Source organism: Vanessa tameamea, chromosome 21, assembly GCF_037043105.1.
Source record: "Vanessa tameamea isolate UH-Manoa-2023 chromosome 21, ilVanTame1 primary haplotype, whole genome shotgun sequence".
NCBI classification, from domain to species: domain Eukaryota; kingdom Metazoa; phylum Arthropoda; class Insecta; order Lepidoptera; family Nymphalidae; genus Vanessa; species Vanessa tameamea.
The window spans coordinates 1,525,196-1,546,450 of record NC_087329.1 but is presented as its reverse complement, the minus strand read 5'-3'; the positions used below and the strand labels follow the sequence as shown (position 1 = coordinate 1,546,450).

Here is a 21,255-nt window from a genome sequence, read left to right as displayed (position 1 = left end):
GCAAGTTGCCTCTAGCGTCAAATTGTTCCTTCAGTTAGACTTAGCTGCTCACTCAGTCTGAGTGTGCATTGCGCGTCGCGTGTTCATATCGCGTGGTTTTAAGTGAATTTGAAATTACTAAGTAAGTATAAATATTTTATCCTATAATTATTATGATTATTCAAAATGAGAGTTTTAATTATTTTTCTTTTATAATAAATAAAAAATAGTTAATATGTATACAGGGTTATTGGTAATTCGACGTATTCCCGTTAGGAGGTGATAGGGGTGACTATTTACGATAATTTTAAAGCCATATGCATGATGCAAAAGTGAATCATTTTTGAGTTATCACGTTTTTTAGATTTTTTCAAAATAAGTAAAAATTGCAACTACAAAAATTTATTAAAAAAAAGTTTCGATTAAAATCTACTTTTTTCTTCTGATTTATAAAAACGATTAAACACTGGATATTTTTCAATATTTCAACAATAATTATCGGTCCAAATTTAAAAATGCGAGACGGAAAACGATATTATTTCAATATTTTTTTTATTTTCTTCCCTCAAATATGCCTGAAAATTAAAAAAAATCATTATGAAATTTGTTCTGCAGATTATTTTAAAAACATAATCGTTTAATTAGCTTTCCGAAAATGTATAAAAACTAGGAATTTATTTCAAAGCAACCGAAATAAAATGAAATTCGTATTGGAATAAGAGCCGAGATGGCCCAGTCCAAAGCAATACAAATAATTCTAATATCCTATCTATTTTTATGAGATTTATGATTAAACCTAGTATGATTAACCTAGTTAACCAATGATTCAACCAAATCGACTTGACGACATTTTTTTCTTGTAAATATTTAGATGTTTTATTTTTTAATTGAATATTTTTTTTTCTTTGTGAACCGATATTAATAAAACGAACAAACAGTACGCTATATGTTACCCCACGGTTACTACACTACAGATTTCGAACACTTACGATTTTATTATATAAATAGATTATCAAACTTTTATAAAATGTTAAAAATTGGTATGTTTTAATATTTAGTATAAGAACTAATTGTGGTAGGTATAATAATATAAATAAAAGAAAAAAAAGGTTAAAACTAACTGTCTATTTTATTGTATACAAAATATAAATAAAAATATTGTAAGTTTAATTGAATCAGTTTTATTTTATAATAATTTGTTAACTAACATCGAAAGAAATAAAAACAATTCTGTTGTCCTATCTATTTTTTATGAGATTTATGATTGATCTTACTTCGCTCGGTTTGGCGCCATCTATTAGAATATTTGGGCGTAACCTCGTTACCTCGCTTAACCATTAGTTCACGGGCTTGCCGTTTTTGACGATTTGTAAGTGTGTGTGTGCGATTCTCAAGGGCACTTAGCTCTTGTAGTCCTCTTAAGTAAATAAGTAAGTTTTTTTACATTGGTTATTATTTTAAATCAATTTTGTGGGAATTTTAAAGAGCGACCTTTAGTTCGGTTTCGGTCATGTTCGAATATGAATTTCCTACAGCGTTCTTTTTGATCATTTTATTTCGGTTGCTTTGAAATAAATTCCTAGTTTTTATACATTTTCGGAAAGCTAATTAAACGATTATGTTTTTAAAATAATCTGCAGAACAAGTTTCATAATGATTTTTTTTTGTTTTTCAGGCATATTTGAGGGAAAAGAATAATAAAAATATTGAAATAATATCGTTTTCCGTCTCGCATTTTTAAATTTGGACCGATAATTATTGTTTAAATATTGAAAAATATCCAGTGTTTAATCGTTTTTATAAATCAGAAGAAAAAAGTAAATTTTAATCGAAACTTTTTTTAAAATAAATTTTTGAAGTTGCAATTTTGACTTATTTTGAAAAAATCTAAAAAACGTGATAACTCAAAAATGGTTCACTTTTGCATTATGCATATGGGGGTTAAAATTATCGCAAATAGTCACCCCTATCACCTCCTAACGGGAATACGTCGAATTACCAATAACCCTGTATAATATAAATCTGCCAAACTTTGCAAACCCTTGTTCGAGGATTAACCAATATTTCAATTAACCCCCTATATTGAAGCCGAGATGGCTGATTGGTCAAAATGCGAGCATCTTATCGATAAAATGCTGTTTCAAAGCTAAATCTCTCGCTCAGTGGTGAAGAAAAACGTCGTGAGTAAACCTGCCTGTGTCTAATTTTGATGGTTGAATATTAATTAATTTGGGGCATTGCAATATTCTATTTAAAAAAAAATATTGTATTTATATTTGTTCGCTTATTTGTATGAGTTAAATCTAAATATATTACACCGAATATTTCCCAAGGGAAATTTATTAAGATATAAAGTTGTTACATTGGCAACATATGTCATATTAAACACTCCTGCCTATGCTCGAATGCGCCATCAACGCTGGGGACTAAGATATACCCATTGTGCCTGTTGTTACACTGGCTCACTCATACTTCACAGCATGCGGAACACAACAATATTAAATATTGCTATTTCGCGGCTGTGTGTTTAGTATAATAAATGGAGTAGGCTGGTGCATACAGGCTAGAATATAGGCAGGCTTGCACAAAGTCCTTTTACCAAGTAAAAGTGTCGAAACTCCTGTCTACTTTTCGTATTGCGGTTTATATTATATCGTAATTTATTTATTCGTGATATTCGAGCTATTGCCTTCCTCCAATTTTGAATTATATTGAATTGAAAACCTTGAGTGCACACATTTCCCTTATTTTCTCAAGCTGAATGTCGACTTCATTTTGGAAAAAATATAGAGAAATACTTAAACTAGAAGCTAAATTTCAAGTACTGAAGTCGTTTATCATAGCTACTTAGATGTACAGATTATTCTTGGCACAAATGTAAAAAAGAAAAAAAATTATAGTAAACTATATCATAGAACTAAAATAAGCATGCTTTTTTTCCTTCCCGATCGCAGAGCCTTACCGGTTACCGGGTGATACCAGGCTGAATCTAAACCATCTCAAGTACCCGCAAAATTATTCAAATCAAAATCAAATACAATATATTTTAATCAAGTAAACGTCCCGATATACCGTCAATATTTAAAAATTACCACCGTTTCGGAAAGCAGCCTCGAGCGAGAAGAAACGGCAAGAAACTCGCATAGTTGTTCTTTTCAAATAAACAGATTAACAATGCTGTTTTTCACAATTAGCGTTCTATGATGGAACCCGAGCCTAAATCCAGGCGTTTTTTTTTTTTCTAAAAAGTATCATTTTGATAAATTATAAGATTTATTTATTTATTTAGTCTTAATAAATTTTTTAAATGATAAATTGATTATATTTTCCGGTATCTTATTAAATATGCGTATACCATTGCCCAAAAACATTCTCTGTACCAAAATGCAAACGAAAAGTAGGGGTTACAAGTTTATTCTTATTTCTTGTATTAATAGTATGCATATCAGCTTTTATAAAATATTTTTGTATATTCTTCTGTATAAACATTATATTATCATAAATATATAGTGAAGCAGCCGTTAACACACCGATTTCTTTAAACATTTCGCGTAATGATGTCCTAGAGCAAATATTGTAAATAGTTCGGATAGCTCTCTTCCTATTGGTTAAATTATTAACTGTCCAATCGCTAATTGGAGTTCAGCGACATACATGCATCAGAATTATATAATATAAAGATTATTATTATTTTAATACGTAATATTAATATTAATATTGACGTCTTTATATTTCATTGAGCATTGTTTTTAAGCACGGTTTTGACATCAGGACCAACAAGGTTAAACTTATTTAAATTCAAGTCATGATCATATGTCTATAGATACGTGAACTGTTGTATACATTTGTAATCACTGAATGAATAATTCGATATGTGACGTAAAATTTGAATGTAATTATAGTGTACCGATTTTGATAAAACTGAGAGGCGAGCTAGCCCAGTAGGTACATAAAGAGATTGAGGGTTCAAAACCTAGGTAACCACTGAATTTTCATGTGCTTAATTTTGTGCTTGTTACTCTTGCTCTTCTCGCTTGTGCCTTGACTCATATTGGGTTTACTCACCATTCAAACCGAAACACGACAATACTAATTATTAATTTTTTTTTGCGATAGAATATCTGATGAGCGATTACTTACCCAGACGGACTTGCAAAAATCCCTACCATCAAGTTACCAAAATAGATACTTTCGCTAACAAAAAAGATTTCAATTGACATTCAATTAAAGGTACTGAGCCTCGTAACACCAAATACAATTTACGACATTTATTAACTCTAGAAAAAACTATAAGGTTGAAATAAAAAAAGAGTATTCATGGTTGAGCAACTACATAAATTATGAACAACGTTACTTTTGTAAAGTGAATGGATTGAAACATAACGTATTTTTTTTTTTACTTTCAAGTTATCAGTGCTCTGGTAGGAACGGTACCTCGACTATCTCTTTGATCTAGTGGCTAGCTTATCGATCTCGAGGATCAATGTTCCACCCCAGGTCGGTCCAAGAAAAACCTGTATTTCAAGTTATTTTGTCGAGGAATCTTAGTAGCGTCTTTAAGTACCTACTGACAAATCTGGGCAAATTAAACCATAAATTTTGAGCAAAAACTTAATTAAAAGTAAAGTAACAGCTTATTAATATCCCACTGCTGGGGTTAGGCCTCCTCCTTTGCGGGGAAAGTTTGGTACTAATGTATCCACCACACATGTACCAGATTTTCATTGAAATTAGACACATGTAAGATTTCCTCACGATGTTTTCCTACAATTATTTAAAAAAAAAAAAATACCCAGTTTATATATTCTAAGCATATTCCTCTTGATTCCTCATTATTAATCATAAAAAAATCTTCTATGCTCGATTATTATTCTAGCTATAAGTTATCATGTTAAAGTTATTTAAGCCGAAGTTTGAAAGTGTGCAGTGTTGAAACTCTCCTGCCTCAGAAAGTACGCAAACCATTGATATTTTATCTGAATTCTCACTGGTCGAGTCGGTTGCCTTCGCACTGAAATATAAGCGTCAAAAAACAGGGAGTAGACCTGTGTTGCATATACTTTTGTACTATAATATCTTCTACATACCTTTGAGAATGGCCTCAACGATTCAAAACGAGTCAGGTGAGAATCGTTGTTTGAAATATATCTTTATTAAAGATTATTATCAAATAATACATTTATTTAAATTACAAATTGCATTTGGATAAAACTCTTTTACTCATAATATGAGTATAAATGTACACCTATTAATTGAAGACTTGTCGGCATGTGTACATTTTAAATGGTATGTAAAAGTCGTTAAACATTAACGAATAAGGTACCGCCAAACTTTGGAGGCCTTTTGTTGATTGAGGTACCTTGTTATTGTCCATTGTGTATGTTTAAACTTAAACAATGTTGTGACTAAGTTGTTATCAATTCACAACTTAAACTATAACACAAAGACTTATAATATACTAGCGACACGACCCGGCTTCAAACATATAAATAAATTTTGGGCTTTGTGCAAGCCCGTCTGGGTAGGTACCATCCACTCATCAGATATTCTACCGTTGTTTTCCGGTTTGAAGGGTGAGTGACCCAGTGTAATTACAGGCACAACGGACGTAACATCTTAGTTCCCAAGGTTGGTGGCGCATTGGTGATGTAAGGAATGGTTAATATTTCTTACAACGCTATTGTCTATGGGCGGTGGTGACCACTTACTATCAGGTGGCCCATTTGCTCGTCCGTCTACCGATATCATAAAAAAATATATATTAGTACAAAAGCAGTAATAATAGCTCGCCGGTGACAAAAAATGTTCCGACTTACTTAACGCTTATCGTTATATTTTGAACAATTTACACAATATCTTTGGAAATCATAGTCTATGTGATATTCTGATGTATAAGATATAACTGCAAAGTTTCATTAAAATCCATTTAGTAGCGTTTGCCTGAAAGATTAACAAACATCCATAATTTTTTTTCATGGGTCATTTTCATGGATCAAAAGGTTTTCATGGGTACGCCACTCCGAGTTCCCCGGTTTCGATTCCCAGCCGAGTCGATGTAGAAAAAGTTCATTAGTTTTCTATGTTGTCTTGGGTCTGGGTGTTTGTGGTACCGTCGTTACTTCTGATTTTCCTTAACACAAGTGCTTTAGCTACTTACATTGGGATCAGAGTAATGTATGAGATTAAAATCAACACCTAATCGACCCCTTAAAGAAAAATATTTTTTATAAGAGTATGTGATGTTAAAAATCTCCGCGCACGGCGACGGAACGTTATCATAACGACGGATGAGCCGTTCGACGCAACCTCACAAAATGCTTCTTAGGACGAAAGTTTTGAAACCATAGTCTGACGAAGGTTAAGTTTACGTAATCATTGTTTGTACCGAGATTATGAATTGTCATTTATGGTAATAGAATGCTAATGTTTCTACAGAATTATAATATTTTGAATTTTATGGAACAAAAACATTTTCTATAAATAACATTTACGTAAACCTTCCTCACAATGACAAATTATTAAATTTTATATTTTAGTTATCTTTTATTTCAAGTATTTTTATAAGTACGTATATTTTATGACGTAGGTGGGTCAGACAAACAGGCTACCTAATGGATACACTGCCCATTGAAATTTTCGGCGTAAAAAATATAAACCATTTCACACATGGCCAATGCACTACCAAACTTTAGAACTGAGATGTTATATCCCTAGTGCCTGTGGTTGCAAAGGCTCATCCACCAGTCAAACCCTAACGAAAGTAGAATATGTGATAAGTAGATGGTACCCACCCAGACACAGAGCCCTACCACCAAGTTAACTTATATATTTTATATATATATATATATATATATTTATATATATATATATTTATATATATATATATATATATATATAGATAAAATAAAATTGGAGTGTCTGTTTGTAATATTAAAATAACCGCGTTTTACTAAATGTATATGTATGTATACACGGTACTTACACCTAAATAACATTTTTTACAATTTTTGTCTGTCTGTCTGTTTGTTCCGGCTTATCTCTGGAACAGCTGGACCGAATTTGACGGGACCTTCACTAGCAGATAGCTGATGTAATAAGGAGTAACGTAGGCTACTTTTATTTTAGAATTGTATCTAAAATAACAATAAAGTCACGCTTTTTTATTAAATTCAAACGTGCACGAAGCCGCGGGCACAGCTAGTTTATATTTATATAGGAATGCATATTCGTACATCTGTCCTATTCCGATCACTATGAAAGTTGAAACAATATGTATTTTTTCATGGAAATGGTTTTGATACGTTTTTATACGCATATTTGTTTCTCATCCCTAGATGGCGTTGCAGCATAAAACTCTTTCCGTCAAAAGTTAAATGTAATTATGTCTTATTGTATAGCAATATTTTTCAGTTCTCCGAAGAAGACGTAACTTGAAATTGAAAATCAAAAGAATACATAGTTTCCGATCTTAAACGACTTTACTTAAACGTTTAGGGAAGTGACAGAAGTTTACTCATGAAATCGTGCCTTTAATTTAAATTATCGTCGTTTATTAACGAATAGAATTAAATTTGTATTCATTTTGCCTTCAATATTACATAAGTAATCTCACGCACACTAATACATCTCGTAAACACAAGCGTCACCCATACAAATGTACTTTGACAATTTAACTTGCAGCGGCGTACCGTCTATAGCCTATTCCAATGGAAATAGGAAAAAAAATATACAAACCTTAGATTTACGTATATCATACGATTTGCTAATAGCTCAGCTGTGTTGCGCACTACTAAGAGTTTACGATTTATATATATTTATTTATAATATAAAACTATTATTCTTATCTACTTATTTCCACATCAATTTTAACTTCCAAAATTCAGATAACAGTTGCGCCGATGTTCAAAACGCCATTTTTTCGCAAATCCATAGTAAACATCATAGATTAATCAAGTTCTCGACCAATAATATCGCGTTAATTTGCTGTCAAATGTTGTTTATTTGGCTTTTTTCCTTTAAAAAAATAGAGTATAGGATGAACTATCAAAAAAAGATCTAAAAAGAATGCGAAAGGAGGAGTCTTTCGAATGTCAAATCAAGAAAGATAGAAATTAAATTAAACACCCGCCAAACAGATTTTATGATTAAGGCCGATAGACATTTAATACGCGAGAAACTATCTAATAGAAAACTGAATTCTATTCGAAGTTCTAAAAAAGGTTTAGTGAACCAAATAACGGAATGTCGTCTGTTACGTTGCGACAGTGTTGCGCTTGCGCCGATTGCAAATATCTTCCGCTTAAGAAACCTTTTACTAGTTAAATGTAATAAGGTACCTTTTATTATTACAAGTTTATTCAAGTTTTTTTTTTTTTGTGAGTTAAGTAATTTAACAGTTGGAAGGAAGTTACTGAAATTATAAACACATATTTTTTTGTTCCATTTTTCAATAATTATAATTAATTTAAATTTTGATAACGATGCTTCGAATTAAAGTCACTTAAGCCACAGCCGTAAAAAAATATTAAGCCCAAAATGGGCTGATCCCATTTCAGTTTGTGACATAAAAAACATACATACTGGACGAATAGAGATCCCCCTCATTTTGAAGTCGGTTAAAAAGGAAATATCAACTACACAGACGACGCGTCGACTGAGATATTTTTAAACAAAAAGAAAAGTGAGCTATCTCTCCAAGTGTCGATTCAGAATTTTGTTATAAGACTATGTATATGTACGTATACGGTTAAAAAACATTGCTTTGAGCTATTTCCATTAACATTTAACACGCTGCTCGCATGAGAACCGTGTGTTCTACCCACTGTGCCACTGGCTTATTTTAATTTATTTATATAGTTGTTGATATAATAAATTTGAATACAATTAAAAATGAGATTATAAAATAAAAGTTTATGCTTAGAAATAATACAAATATCTATTTTTATTTAATTCCTCTCTTATAGTTATTGAGTTGTTAACTACTAGTCGTCGCCCGCGCATTCACTTGCGCTTAAGAGATCGGTCGTTAAATTTTAGGCATAAAAATGGATTCTAGCTTGCTCCATTCAAAATTTCATCAAATTCGGCTTAGTTTGGCCGTGATAAACAGACAGACAGACAGATTTACTTTAGCATTAATAATATAAATATAGATAATAACATTATAATTTAATACAAATTTATTACAATGAACCGAAATGGCCCAGTGGCTAGAACGCGTGCATCTTAACTGATGATTTCGGGTTCAAACCCAGGCAAGCACTACTGAATTTTCAAGTGCTTAATTTGTGTTTAAAATTCATCTCGTGCTCGGTGGTGAAGGAAAACATCGTGAGGAAACCTGCATGTGTCTAATTTCAACGAAATTCTGCCACATATGTATTCCACCAACCCGCATTGAAGCAGCGTGGTGGAATATGCTCCAAAAACTTCTCCTCAAAGGGAGATAAGGCCTTAGTCCAGCAGTGGGAAATTTACAGGCTGTTAATGTAATGTAAAAGTTAATGTATAAATTTATCAATATAATTATATATATATATATAATCAAGACGTTAAATGTTTTTAGTCGATCATCATGGCGTCTGTCGCAACATTAGTTCAGCCAACAGGGGAGATGTGGAAGAAAATTCGTGTAGAATTAAATGAAGATGTCAACACGAGAGATCGAGATCTCACCGCCATTAAGGATTGGCTTCGTAAGCAGCCACACTTGCCTGACGAGTGGGGTGAGTAAATAACAATGAACTTATACGATTATATTTTGTAGAATATAGACCAGTGGAAGGCTTGTTAAAGACCGCCTGGATGAGACAAATTCATAATATATGTTTATGTATATAGTTTTATTATATTTTTTTATTAGAGAGCCGAGATGGCCCAGTGGTTAGAAAGCGTGCACCTTAACCGATGATTTCAGGTTCAAACCCAGGCAGGCACCACTGAATTTTCATATGCTTAATTTGTGTTTATAATTCATCTCGTGCTCGGCGGTGAAGGAAAACATCGTGAGGAAACCTGCATGTGTCTAATTTCAACGAAATTCTGCCACATGTGTACTCCACCAACCCGCATTGGAGCAGCGTGGTGGAATATGCTCCATACCTTCTCCTCAACGGGAGAGGAGGCCTTAGCCCAGCAGTGGGAAATTTACAGGCTGATTATGTTTATTATGTTATATTTTTTTTTATATAAATATTTGAATCATGTCTGTGTACATAATCTTCAAAATAAAGATTATCTTATCCTTGTGTTACTGCTACGTGATGTTGATAGGTAACTGATTTTGGCTACGGCGGAGAGAATCTAACGAACCACGCAGTATATTTTAGTGTTAATACACGTGCACAACTCAAAATCAAAATATTCCTTATTCAAGTAGGCTCATAAAAGCACTTTTAAATCGTCATGTCAGTCGTGTTGAATTAAATGTAAAACTACCACCGGTTCGGAAAGTAGATTTTACCGAGAAGAACCGGCAAGAAACTCAGCAGTTTTTCTTTTCCACCAATTTAATCACAGAGTATGCCGGTAAAGTACAATTTTTTTTTTAAATATCCTGCCGAGAAATCAATAAGTACTAAATCAACTTTTTTTATCTTTAATATAATCTTGTATTGAATACCTATTCCCCCACTTCCATAATCCGATGGAACGGCAAATCCAACACTATTGGAAAGAGTACAGACACAATGCGGCTTAAAAATAAATCAAATTCATATTAATAATATTACTTACCAATGCTTAATATATACACTCAAACACGTTTCATAATAAACTGAACTCGATTGAGTTAATTGTGAATTTTATCAAGCAAATCTGGCTTTATTTCCTGTGTTTAGCTCATAGTTAAAGGCGAGTGTGTCGATTATTTTCATTTAGAAAGTGTTATAAATAATCTAAGATAAAATGCTAACTTGAAAATAATTAATATGGTAGTTTAATATTATCATAAATATAACTAGTTTGGTCTAGTGGCTAGCTCAAAGGGCTGCTGATCTTGAAGATGTACAAAATTCGTTTCGGTTCAGGAGATCGTCTTAAGATTTTTCTGACAAGAATATTAGGAGTGTCACATTCTTGCGCCTTCTTCGTACCAGCGTGCTCTCTGTTCCTATGGCAACGACTCCAGCTTCCTACATGATATCTTTGATTTAACCAAGTCTGATTTCAGTTCTATCAGGATATAAGAGAGAGCCAATAGACAATGCATCTGTTTTGAACACACACTTGCTCACTTTAATATCTCTCTTGGCTTATATTTGAGATAACCGGAAATACATCCAAGTCTATACCATAAATATATTAAAAATTAGACGTAATTGAAAACAACTAAATCATTAAGAAAATGCAATTAAATAACTTAATTACCCATTGTAATAAATACGGCGTGGACTATTATGAATAATTTACGATAGTAATTTATATATATTTATTTCACATAATAAATTATTTGAAATAAAAATATACGTTTCCACTTGAGAAAACGAGATAGAAATACACACAGGAAGTTTTAATCGTTAATTTTCTTATAGATGAAGGTCGTATGATGACCTTTCTCCGAGGCTGCAGCTTCTCTTTGGAGAAATGTAAGAGGAAACTCGACATGTACTTCACGATGAGAGCTGCTTGTCCAGAATTCTTCACGAACCGAGACATCAACAGACGAGAACTAGCTGATATAACAAGAAAAGCGTATGCATATATAAATATTACCATAAAATATCCTTAGATAAGAGTTAAGATTCCAAACGGCCAGTTTTTTTTAGGGCAAGGCTTGATTATAGGTCACCTCTGCCCATAGACATTTTCAAATTTTATCACAATGTTCCAATATGCTGCAAACACCACCAACCTTCATTAGAACATCGCGATGGTATAATCTCAAACTTTAAGTGAAGCTGAAACTGCGTTTCTAACAGTCCATTAACTTTAATCATGTTAACTTACGATGGTGTAAATTTCGACCATTTTGGTTCTAATCATTTATCAATTTCAATGAAAATATGTACAGTAAAGTTTTTTTCGGCACTGGATCTATATTTGTCTGCCTAATATTTCATACATCTGGCCACATAATTAATTATTAGTATCAGATCTGTACCTTTAATAAGCTACCACATAGTTATAAATCAAGTAAAACGATGCACAAAATTACCCTTAGTGAATCTAAATAAATAACCATTAGCGTTCGAGAATTCCATTTAAATTTAGAAGCTGCCAATCCAATGATTATTTCGAATGACGTTTCAGTAGTCGGCCGTTAGATAGGCACGGTGGATGGTACGTGATCGCCTTCACCGAGACACTGGCACTAAAAACGCTCTATTACGATTGCATAAAACGTGTAAACGACCGCTTTGACAAATAATAAATTTAAACAGCCATTCCATTTTTAAATTGTCGAGTAAACATTATGAAAATGTATTTTATCCTAATATCTGTTGTAAAATTTCGTGGAAATGTCAAGGCTGACCTGACACTAGAATACAGATTAAGAAAGATCATATATCAATACAAAAAACCGTATGAAATCCTTTTTTGAGGTAAATCCGTCTGTTTACACGTATAATTTAGTATTTTTCTGTATTACTAGCGGAACCTACGGCTTTACCCGCGCGTCACCCCCATTTCACCCACTCGAGGGGTAAATAAAATATACTCAAACTAAGACTCAAACTACGTCCACTTGAAATTTAATCTAAATCAGTTCACCGGTTCAAGCATGAAAATGTTACAGACATGAGCTACTTTCACGTTTATAATATTAGTACAGATTATATTAAGGGTGCAATAAAGGTAAAATAAATAATAAAAGAATATAATCCAAATGATATAGACAATATTGTATTAGTAGGAGTATTTCTGGAGGTCTGATTGTGTGGCTGACAGCAGAACTGCCACGATGTCACTCATAAGTAAATCTACCGTCTATCACCAATTCTTGGTGCTCATGTTTTCCAAATTAAAGGTTTAGTGAGTGTTCATGCAAAAAGTCTTTTTTCTTCTTCATCTCTTAGTTGGCCACATATTATCAATGTGAGTAGTTCTTTATAAATCTTGTATTGTCAGTGTTTATGGGCAAAAATGAGAACTTACAACAGCGTTTATGAATAAAAAATAGTAGTAGAAAATAGACAAAACGATTACATTTTTATTTTAAAATTAACTACGTTTGTCCACATATAAATGTCAATAAATTAAATTGTTATTAAAAATACCGCGTAATAGAATACTTTAAAAATTAAATAATATTAAACAAAACCATAGGTCTACAGTAGATAGAGAGAAAGAGACATCGGTATCGGCTGTTTCTATACGTAATTATGTAAACCGCGTAAAAAAATATCATTCCAAAAAATAGATATTTTTGCTAAACTTACTTTTATTTTTTAATTGAGCCATGAGGACCATGTTGTGAGGAAGGTCTTGAGCATGGATGTGGATGGATATAGAGGTAGGAGACGACCAAAGAAACGATGGATGGATTGTGTGAAAGACGATATGGTTAGATCTTTCTATCTAGTGTTACTTGTGATGACGTCCGACAGAGTATGGAAGAGGAAGATATGCTGCGCCGACCCCAACTAAATTTGGGATAAGGGCAGGAGGATGATGATGTCTTTTATTTTTTAATTAGCATTGAAACTTAACTTCAGCTGTTTTTATGTTGGTACATCTAAATTAATTAATTGTTATCAATCGCATTTGTGCAATTTCAGACAAGGAGCTCCACTACCAGGGTTGACTCCAGACGGGCGGCGAGTCACAGTATGTCGCGGTAAATATACATTTAAAAAAAAAAAAATATTTACTCAAATCGTAGCTTCTAATTATACGCCGATTTTTTTCATCATTATCTGCAATGAGTTTCGAGTTTTTTCCTCGCAGAATAATTTGATTGCGCTTTAAGTGCAAAATGAGATGTGTAAAGAATTTATGATCATTATTAAACGTCAAAAATACCTACCTGTTAAGAATAAGCCCCTTGTTCCTGTGCTTTTTGCGTCATATCAGAAAATTTTATATCATTGATCTCGCTGTTGAACGAAACTTCTTAGACAGACGTGCTTTGATAAAGTAACGTTAATTTACGTATTACATACAAATTGCCAATAACTCAGCTATATTATACACCTCCTCCAACACCATAGTTCTTGATAATAAACAACCATTCCATTTAACGACTTATATTTACTATAAATTTACCTCCATTCCCATAAGAGCTTCGTCGACGTCCAAAACGCTAATTTTTCGCAAATCCATATTAAATACCACAGATTATTCAAGCTCTCGGCAAATTATATTGCGTCAGTTCGATGGCAAATTTTCTTGATATACTAAACACGAATTCTATATTGTACGTGGGAAAACCACAGTCAATACAATATCCGATTACTACAATACCCGAGGCTGAATTGCACAATAAACATATGTATTATAATTTTAGATTATTATAATCTCATTATTTAATCGTCATAATACGTTACCTTTATCTTTAAGTAATTTTACACGAGTATTTCTATAAAAAAACTGTCCAAACCAATTGTTGTATATATATATTTAAACCCACAAATTTGCCCACAGCCTAAAAATATTAATAAAATTACGAGTTTTGAAATTCGAAGGAGATTTTACGTTTTATAATTTTGAGCTGTCAATCACGAATTATGAATTATGATGATTTTAAGTGAGACGCTGGACTCTCTTATTTTGCATCTACAGCAAACAGGCGAGCCGAGATGGCCCAGTGATTAGAACGCGTACATCTTAGCCGATGATTGCGGGTTCAAACCCAGGCAAGCACTAGTGATTTTTCATGTGAATTTCGGCGGTGAAGGAAAACATCGTAAGGAAATCTGCATGTGTCTCAGTTTCCGCGTTGGAACAGCGTATTGGAATATGCTCTTAACCTTCTCCACAAAGGGGTAGGAGGCCTTAGTCCAGCAGTAGGAAATTTACAGGCTGTTACTATATCCAAAGCGCACGTGCTTATAATCTATTTATATATTGAAAAAAATCCATAATTTCCATTAATTTATTGTTAAGTAATTAAAAAATAAAGTTGCGTCAACTATCCTCTTCTATAAATTTCAGGTCTTGACAAAAACATCGATCCCGAGCTATTGAACAACATATTCAAGATCGCACTAATGATTGGTGACGTCAGACTTATAGAAGAGCTGGAGGGGGTGGGGGGTGATATTTATATCTTGGACGCTTCAGTGGTAACACCGAGTCATTTAGCGAAAATATCACCATCTTCCATCAAGAAGTTCTTAATTTGTGTACAGGTTCGTCGAATATAAACATATTTTGAAGATAACATTGCCATAAAAATAATACATTAATATTCTACTGAAAGGGATAAATTAAATGAATAGCTCCGACAGACGTATTGCCGTCTTAGCTATGAATATTCAATACTATACCCTGTTCAAGTTAGCTTGATCTTTTTGACAGACGGGCTAGCGATGAGAAACAGAAAATATAACATACATATATAACAGTCGATGGAATAATGGAAGGCGTAATTCAAATTAGAATTCAATTATTTTTTTTTACTTATTTTTCTTAAAAGAGTTATACCAGCTAAAGAGACCCCAACTAAAAGGACCCCCGTTCGTAAAAATAACTTAACAATGATCTTTAATAAGGATTTCTGTAATCGATATTTGTAGCAGTTACTGCCTGTTATTCGCGTCCCTACCGTCCGGCCGATGCACGATGTAACGTTGTACAAGCGTCAATTATTTTCAGTGTTTCTATTTAAATTTTACTTTAAAGCAATAATATACAGGATTATTGGTAATTCGACGTTTTCCCGTTAGGAGGTGATAGGGGTGATTATTTGCAATAATTTTAACCCCCAAATGCATAAAAATAAATTTTTGAAGTTGCATTTTTGACTTATTTTGAAAAAATCTAAAAAACGTGATAACTTAAAAATGGTTCACTTTTGCATTATGCATATGGGGGTTAAAATTATTGCAAATAATCACCCCTATTACCTCCTAACGGGAATACGTCGAATTACCAATAACCCTGTATAATAGAAAAAGTCTTAACATTTTCGGATAACGCTTGAATCTTTAGGAACTTTTGTATTATTTAAATATTTTTACAATTTTTAAAATCATTAAATTAAGAAAATAATATGTTCGTCATTGCAGAGTTATATCGATCAGAAAAATTTACATCTGTCAAAAAGATCGTGTAAACTGCTAACACGGCATAGCTTTCTTAAAATTTCAAATTTTCTGTACATATAACATATATCTCTTTCCTAAGGAAGTATTAAAATACTTTAAAAAATATATAAATGAAACCGGTACATTACCGATTTTTTGGACATTCTCAAGTTATGGCATAACCAAAGGAACTAAGGATTCATATTTATATAAATATCTATGTAGTGAATGAATGCCATCAGTGCTCAATAGACAAAAAAGCTTCACGCCAACAAAAACCGAACTAAATTTTAACCCAATCGGTTGTATGATGCGTTAACACTATAGTTACTGGGAATTGTCTTTCAAGTACCAAAATATCTTTGTTTCTGAAAGACGACTCGAAAAATTATTAATTCCGCTTTGTTGACTTATGGTTACAGAGTTTCATCATAGTTATTATTCGTTTGTTATTATTACCTATTGATTTCCGACGGCGCGGAAACTGCATAACGATTTCATAGAATTTTCCCTGCGATTTCATATAACTTATCAATTATATTTTGTATTTTCAGGAAGCGTATCCTATCAAGCTAAAACAGGTCCATGTTTTGAATACATCGCCGGTTATTGAAGCATTAATAAACTTCATCAAGCCATTCCTGAAGGATAAAATCAAGAACAGGGTATGTTTTGATCCTCACACCATAAGATGGCTGTTAGGTACCTATGTTGGGTTAAGGTTATCTTTATTACAAAAAAGTGTTTGCGAGATTAGTAAAAAACAATAATCAAATTTTCACATTTATATTAGTAAAATTACTTCAGATAAATAATGTATTTTTCATAAACAACAATTGAAAAAAAGTTTCGTATTGAGTTCGATCCCGATCACCCCTATAGTCAAAACACACAGTACCAGGCAATCATAAAAATAATGAAGTCACTGTGAGCAGCTAGCGTCGATTGAACGAAAACCAAAACATGCGGTACCAGGGATACATAAACACTCGATATCGCTTACTTCATAGTTTAAACATTATTACCGATAAAATTTGCAACACTACGTTTGTTACAGCCTATTTTTAGAGATGCTAGCAAAACAATCCTTTCGTATTCATCGTAATAATATAAATACTGATGAGCGAATAAATCATTGATTTTGCACGCATTACAACAGACTTACACAACTAGACAAAGAATACGAATGAAATTATCTTTTGTATTAAAGTAATAAAATGAAAATCGATTTCAAAAAAATATTATTATAAAATAGCTTAAGAACTAATGCTTTATTTTAATAAATCTTAAAAAATATTTACAAAGAAATCTTACTAAAATATAAAATTTTATTAAGCAATACTATCCCAGTAATACACTCGTAGAATTATGGTGAATCCTATTAGCGGCAAGTCCAGCACACAACCATTGAAAAGCGGTGTCGGAGCGCTTTATTGTCGCTGGAAATTAAAATCGAGATTCACTTAAGAAATAATTTTACATAATAAAAAATCTACTAATGGCGACAGGATATTCCAACCAATGAAAGCAAAACGTTTAAGTTACAAAAATACTCGTAGATTTTTACATATTTAGTACTTATAAAATTATCACCTAAATAAATAAATATTTTATTATTTATTATTATTATGGTTTAATGTTTATAGACATAAATCATATTAGTGAGTTGTTATAATAAATATAACAAAAAGTTAATACATACTCAATGTTTGCCTACACTAGATAAAGTTTTCAATAAAAACAACGAATAGAAAAACCGAGATCGTTTACGGTGAACATTGAACCAATCAATACACCGACCACAGCTATCAAAACAAATGGTACCAGGCGATCATAATTCACAAAGAGCTAGCGAGTGTGGGGTCCGCAAATCGGTCATTTCCTCCCGTTTCCTCCTCAACTCATTCCACATCTCAGTCAGTAAACACTGTTGTTATGACTAGGATATCATAAATATTAGCATGTACCACATAACAGCCTTTACTCCACTACAAGCGCTATGTCTAAATAATATCTTATCGTAGCTTGGCATGCATTGCAATGATTTGTTTTTTATTTATAATTAATATTTACACCAGAATCATGCAACACAGATAATTGCTAAGGACTATGAGGAGTATTTTTGAAGTTATACTTCTTCTCACGCGCGTAATAAGTACAAGAAAATTTTATAATATTGGTAGCCGGCAGCCGCGCTGTCAAATGTGCCACTTCGTGATAAGAGGTCACCACTTCTCATAAATATTGGTATTGTAAGAAATATTAACCATTCCTTACATCAAATCAAATCAATTTTATTCAAGTAAACTTCACAATAAAGCGTTTTTGAATCGTCAATATTTAAACACTACCACCCTTTCGGAAAGCAGAAAGAAACTCGCATAGTTGCACTTTTCAAATAAACAGATTTAAAATGCTGTTTTTCACAATAATTAGTGCCCTGTGATGGAGCCTGAGCCCAAATCCAGGCGTTTTGTTCTAATAATTATTCTTTTAATGAATAATAAAATGTATTTATTAATTTCTGCATATGCAAACGGAAAGTATGGGTTACAAGTTTTTTCTTATTTCTTGTATTAATATGCAATGCGTTATTTCGTAAAGTTGTAAAATATTAATTGTGTGCTCTATTTTCAATGTACTTACATACACGGTTACGCAATCAGTTGCCCAATGACACTCTAGTTAAGCAACCATTACATTAGCAGCCTGTAAATTTCCCACTGCTGGGCTAAGGCCTTCTCTCCCTTTGAGGAGAAGGTTTGGAGCATATTCCACCACGCTGCTCCAATGCGGGTTGGTGGAACACACATGTGGCAGAATTTCGTTGAAATTAGACACATGCAGGTTTCCTCACGATGTTTTCCTTTACCACGAGATGAATTATAAACACAAATTAAGCACATGAAAATTCAGTGGTGCCTGCCTGGGTTTGAACCCGAAATCATCGGATAAGATGCACGCGTTCTAACCACTGCAACCATTAACTGCCTAAATAAGTTGCATACTTCGCGCCACTGACAAGGTTTTCCAACCAGTGACTAATTGTGTCGACCTGTATCGACGGCTTTTGTACATAGACTCCATTTTATAAGATGGACCCTGAACTTTTTTTCTAACTTGATTCTTTTATTTGGTTAAGATTTTCGTCCACTCCGACATAAGTACGCTACATGAACACGTACCCAAGGACATGCTTCCGGAACAATATGGTGGCAACGGATGTTCCCTCGATGAAGTAAACGGTAATTACAATTCATTTTATTATTTACGAGTTACCCATTTCGCAAAGGTAGATTGAGAATCAACATAAAGGAACCTACTAAAGTTTCATCACAATCGGGGAAAAGCATTAAATATCGGCCTGACCGATTTCAACCACGCGGCCAACCTCAACGGGACAAGCCAACTACGCGAGACACATTAAATTGCACAATTGTATACGCAAATAAAGGTGAATTCTTTTTTTTCTCACTCTCATTATCCGATGGGACAACAAATCCGACCAATACGACCGGAAAGAGTTCAGGCGCAGGACCAACGGCTATACGTGCTTTCCAGATTGTTCCTGAGAATTTTTCAATACACAAACTCTAAAATTAATCGGCCTGTCCTGGGTTTGGAAACCAATATTTTAATAGCCACTGAACCAAAGCATGGAGAACATAATATGTATATATAATATATATATACACAAACATTTTTTGTCTTAGATTATGTTGTACATTAGGACTCTGCTACGAGGATACTAGGATACTGATTACAGAGCTTAATTTCCAATAGCTGGGTAAATGTTAAAGGAGAAATATGATTATAGCTTTTTTTTATATTATATTGACTTTTGTAAATCGAATTTCATTTAACTCACCTAAAGTATAAACTAAAAAAAAATCCTCCCTTTTGACAAGTTTTGGACTTTATTTAAATATATTTTAAATCTTCCAGATGCGTGGATGAAGAAACTTGAGGACTACACAGAATGGTTCAAAAAACAAGAATCAATAAAAGCCAATGAAGCCCTCAGACCCGGGAAACCAACCAATTACGATGAGCTATTTGGCATTGATGGATCATTTAGGCAGCTATCCATTGATTAATTTAAAATACTAATTACTTCACCAACAAATGTTTCGAGGGTGAAGGTTTAACTATTTTTTCTTCTTCTTTCGCATTGCAAATTAGAAAATTAAAAAGAAAACAGTGTTTATCTAAACGCTTGTTAGACAATGCATAAGTATGGTCGTAAATAAAAAGACCTTATTCAGGGGGAATTGGCGCCCGTAACATAGTGATATATTTATCATTTTGTTACGATAATTTTGTATGGACGGTTAATTTTAATTTACTTTAAATTTTATATATTTATGTATAATTTTTTATTTTGTATTCGCTTTATATAAAATAAAATAATAAGTAAAGTCAACTGTTATAAAATACTTCTGTATTTTGAACTGAAGACAAGGATGTATGGTGTAAGTTCTTTACCCTTTAAAAGGAAGAATATGGGTAAAAAAAACATCATGACGTCTTGTTCGTTTATTTTACTTTTTATTAACAGGGAAGAAAATTGATAAATGACAGATACCCGATATACTAATGTATATAAAAATACTTACTTGTTTGTAAATGCCCATAAAAACGAGCTAAATAATAAGATATTGTTTTCGATACAATTACCAAAACCCTGTTAAATATTCTTTATTAGTCGATATTAAATCTTTTTTAAATGGTTAATGATTAGTAGATTTTTTTAAATTTATGGGATTTTATACATAATATTTTATAATGTTTGTGAATAAGTAATGTCAGTTTCATAATAAACTTATGTCGAGACTATAATGTATGTATTTTATATAACATTCGTCTACAATTTTCTGTAAGGCGTTCTAATTGTAAACAGTTGCTGTCAACGTCAGAACGAAATAGACGTAACACTAAGTTTAATGTTAATTGTGCCAATCCTTAATACTTTATTAAGGATTGGCACAATGACATCTATTATTATGTATTGAATACCAAATCATAATATTAAATATAATAATAAAATATTTATTAGTTGTTTTTTTATATATTTATTATGCAATACGCC

At 32.5% G+C, this 21,255-nt stretch overlaps 2 protein-coding genes across 2 annotated transcripts in view; both read left to right on the top strand.

Moving 5' to 3' along the window:
- Positions 1-21,255, top strand: part of LOC113396880 (alpha-tocopherol transfer protein-like) — a 171,000-nt gene that overhangs the window by 128,078 nt on the left and 21,667 nt on the right. The window lies entirely within an intron of this gene.
- LOC113396882 (alpha-tocopherol transfer protein-like) lies at positions 5-21,217 on the top strand. Its single transcript, XM_026634950.2, has 8 exons — positions 5-121; positions 9,545-9,704; positions 11,511-11,670; positions 13,698-13,756; positions 15,073-15,269; positions 16,721-16,831; positions 19,309-19,411; positions 20,112-21,217. Exons 2-8 carry the CDS (start codon positions 9,554-9,556, stop codon positions 20,261-20,263), a joined length of 933 nt encoding a protein of 310 aa, XP_026490735.1. The 5' UTR covers positions 5-121; positions 9,545-9,553; the 3' UTR covers positions 20,264-21,217.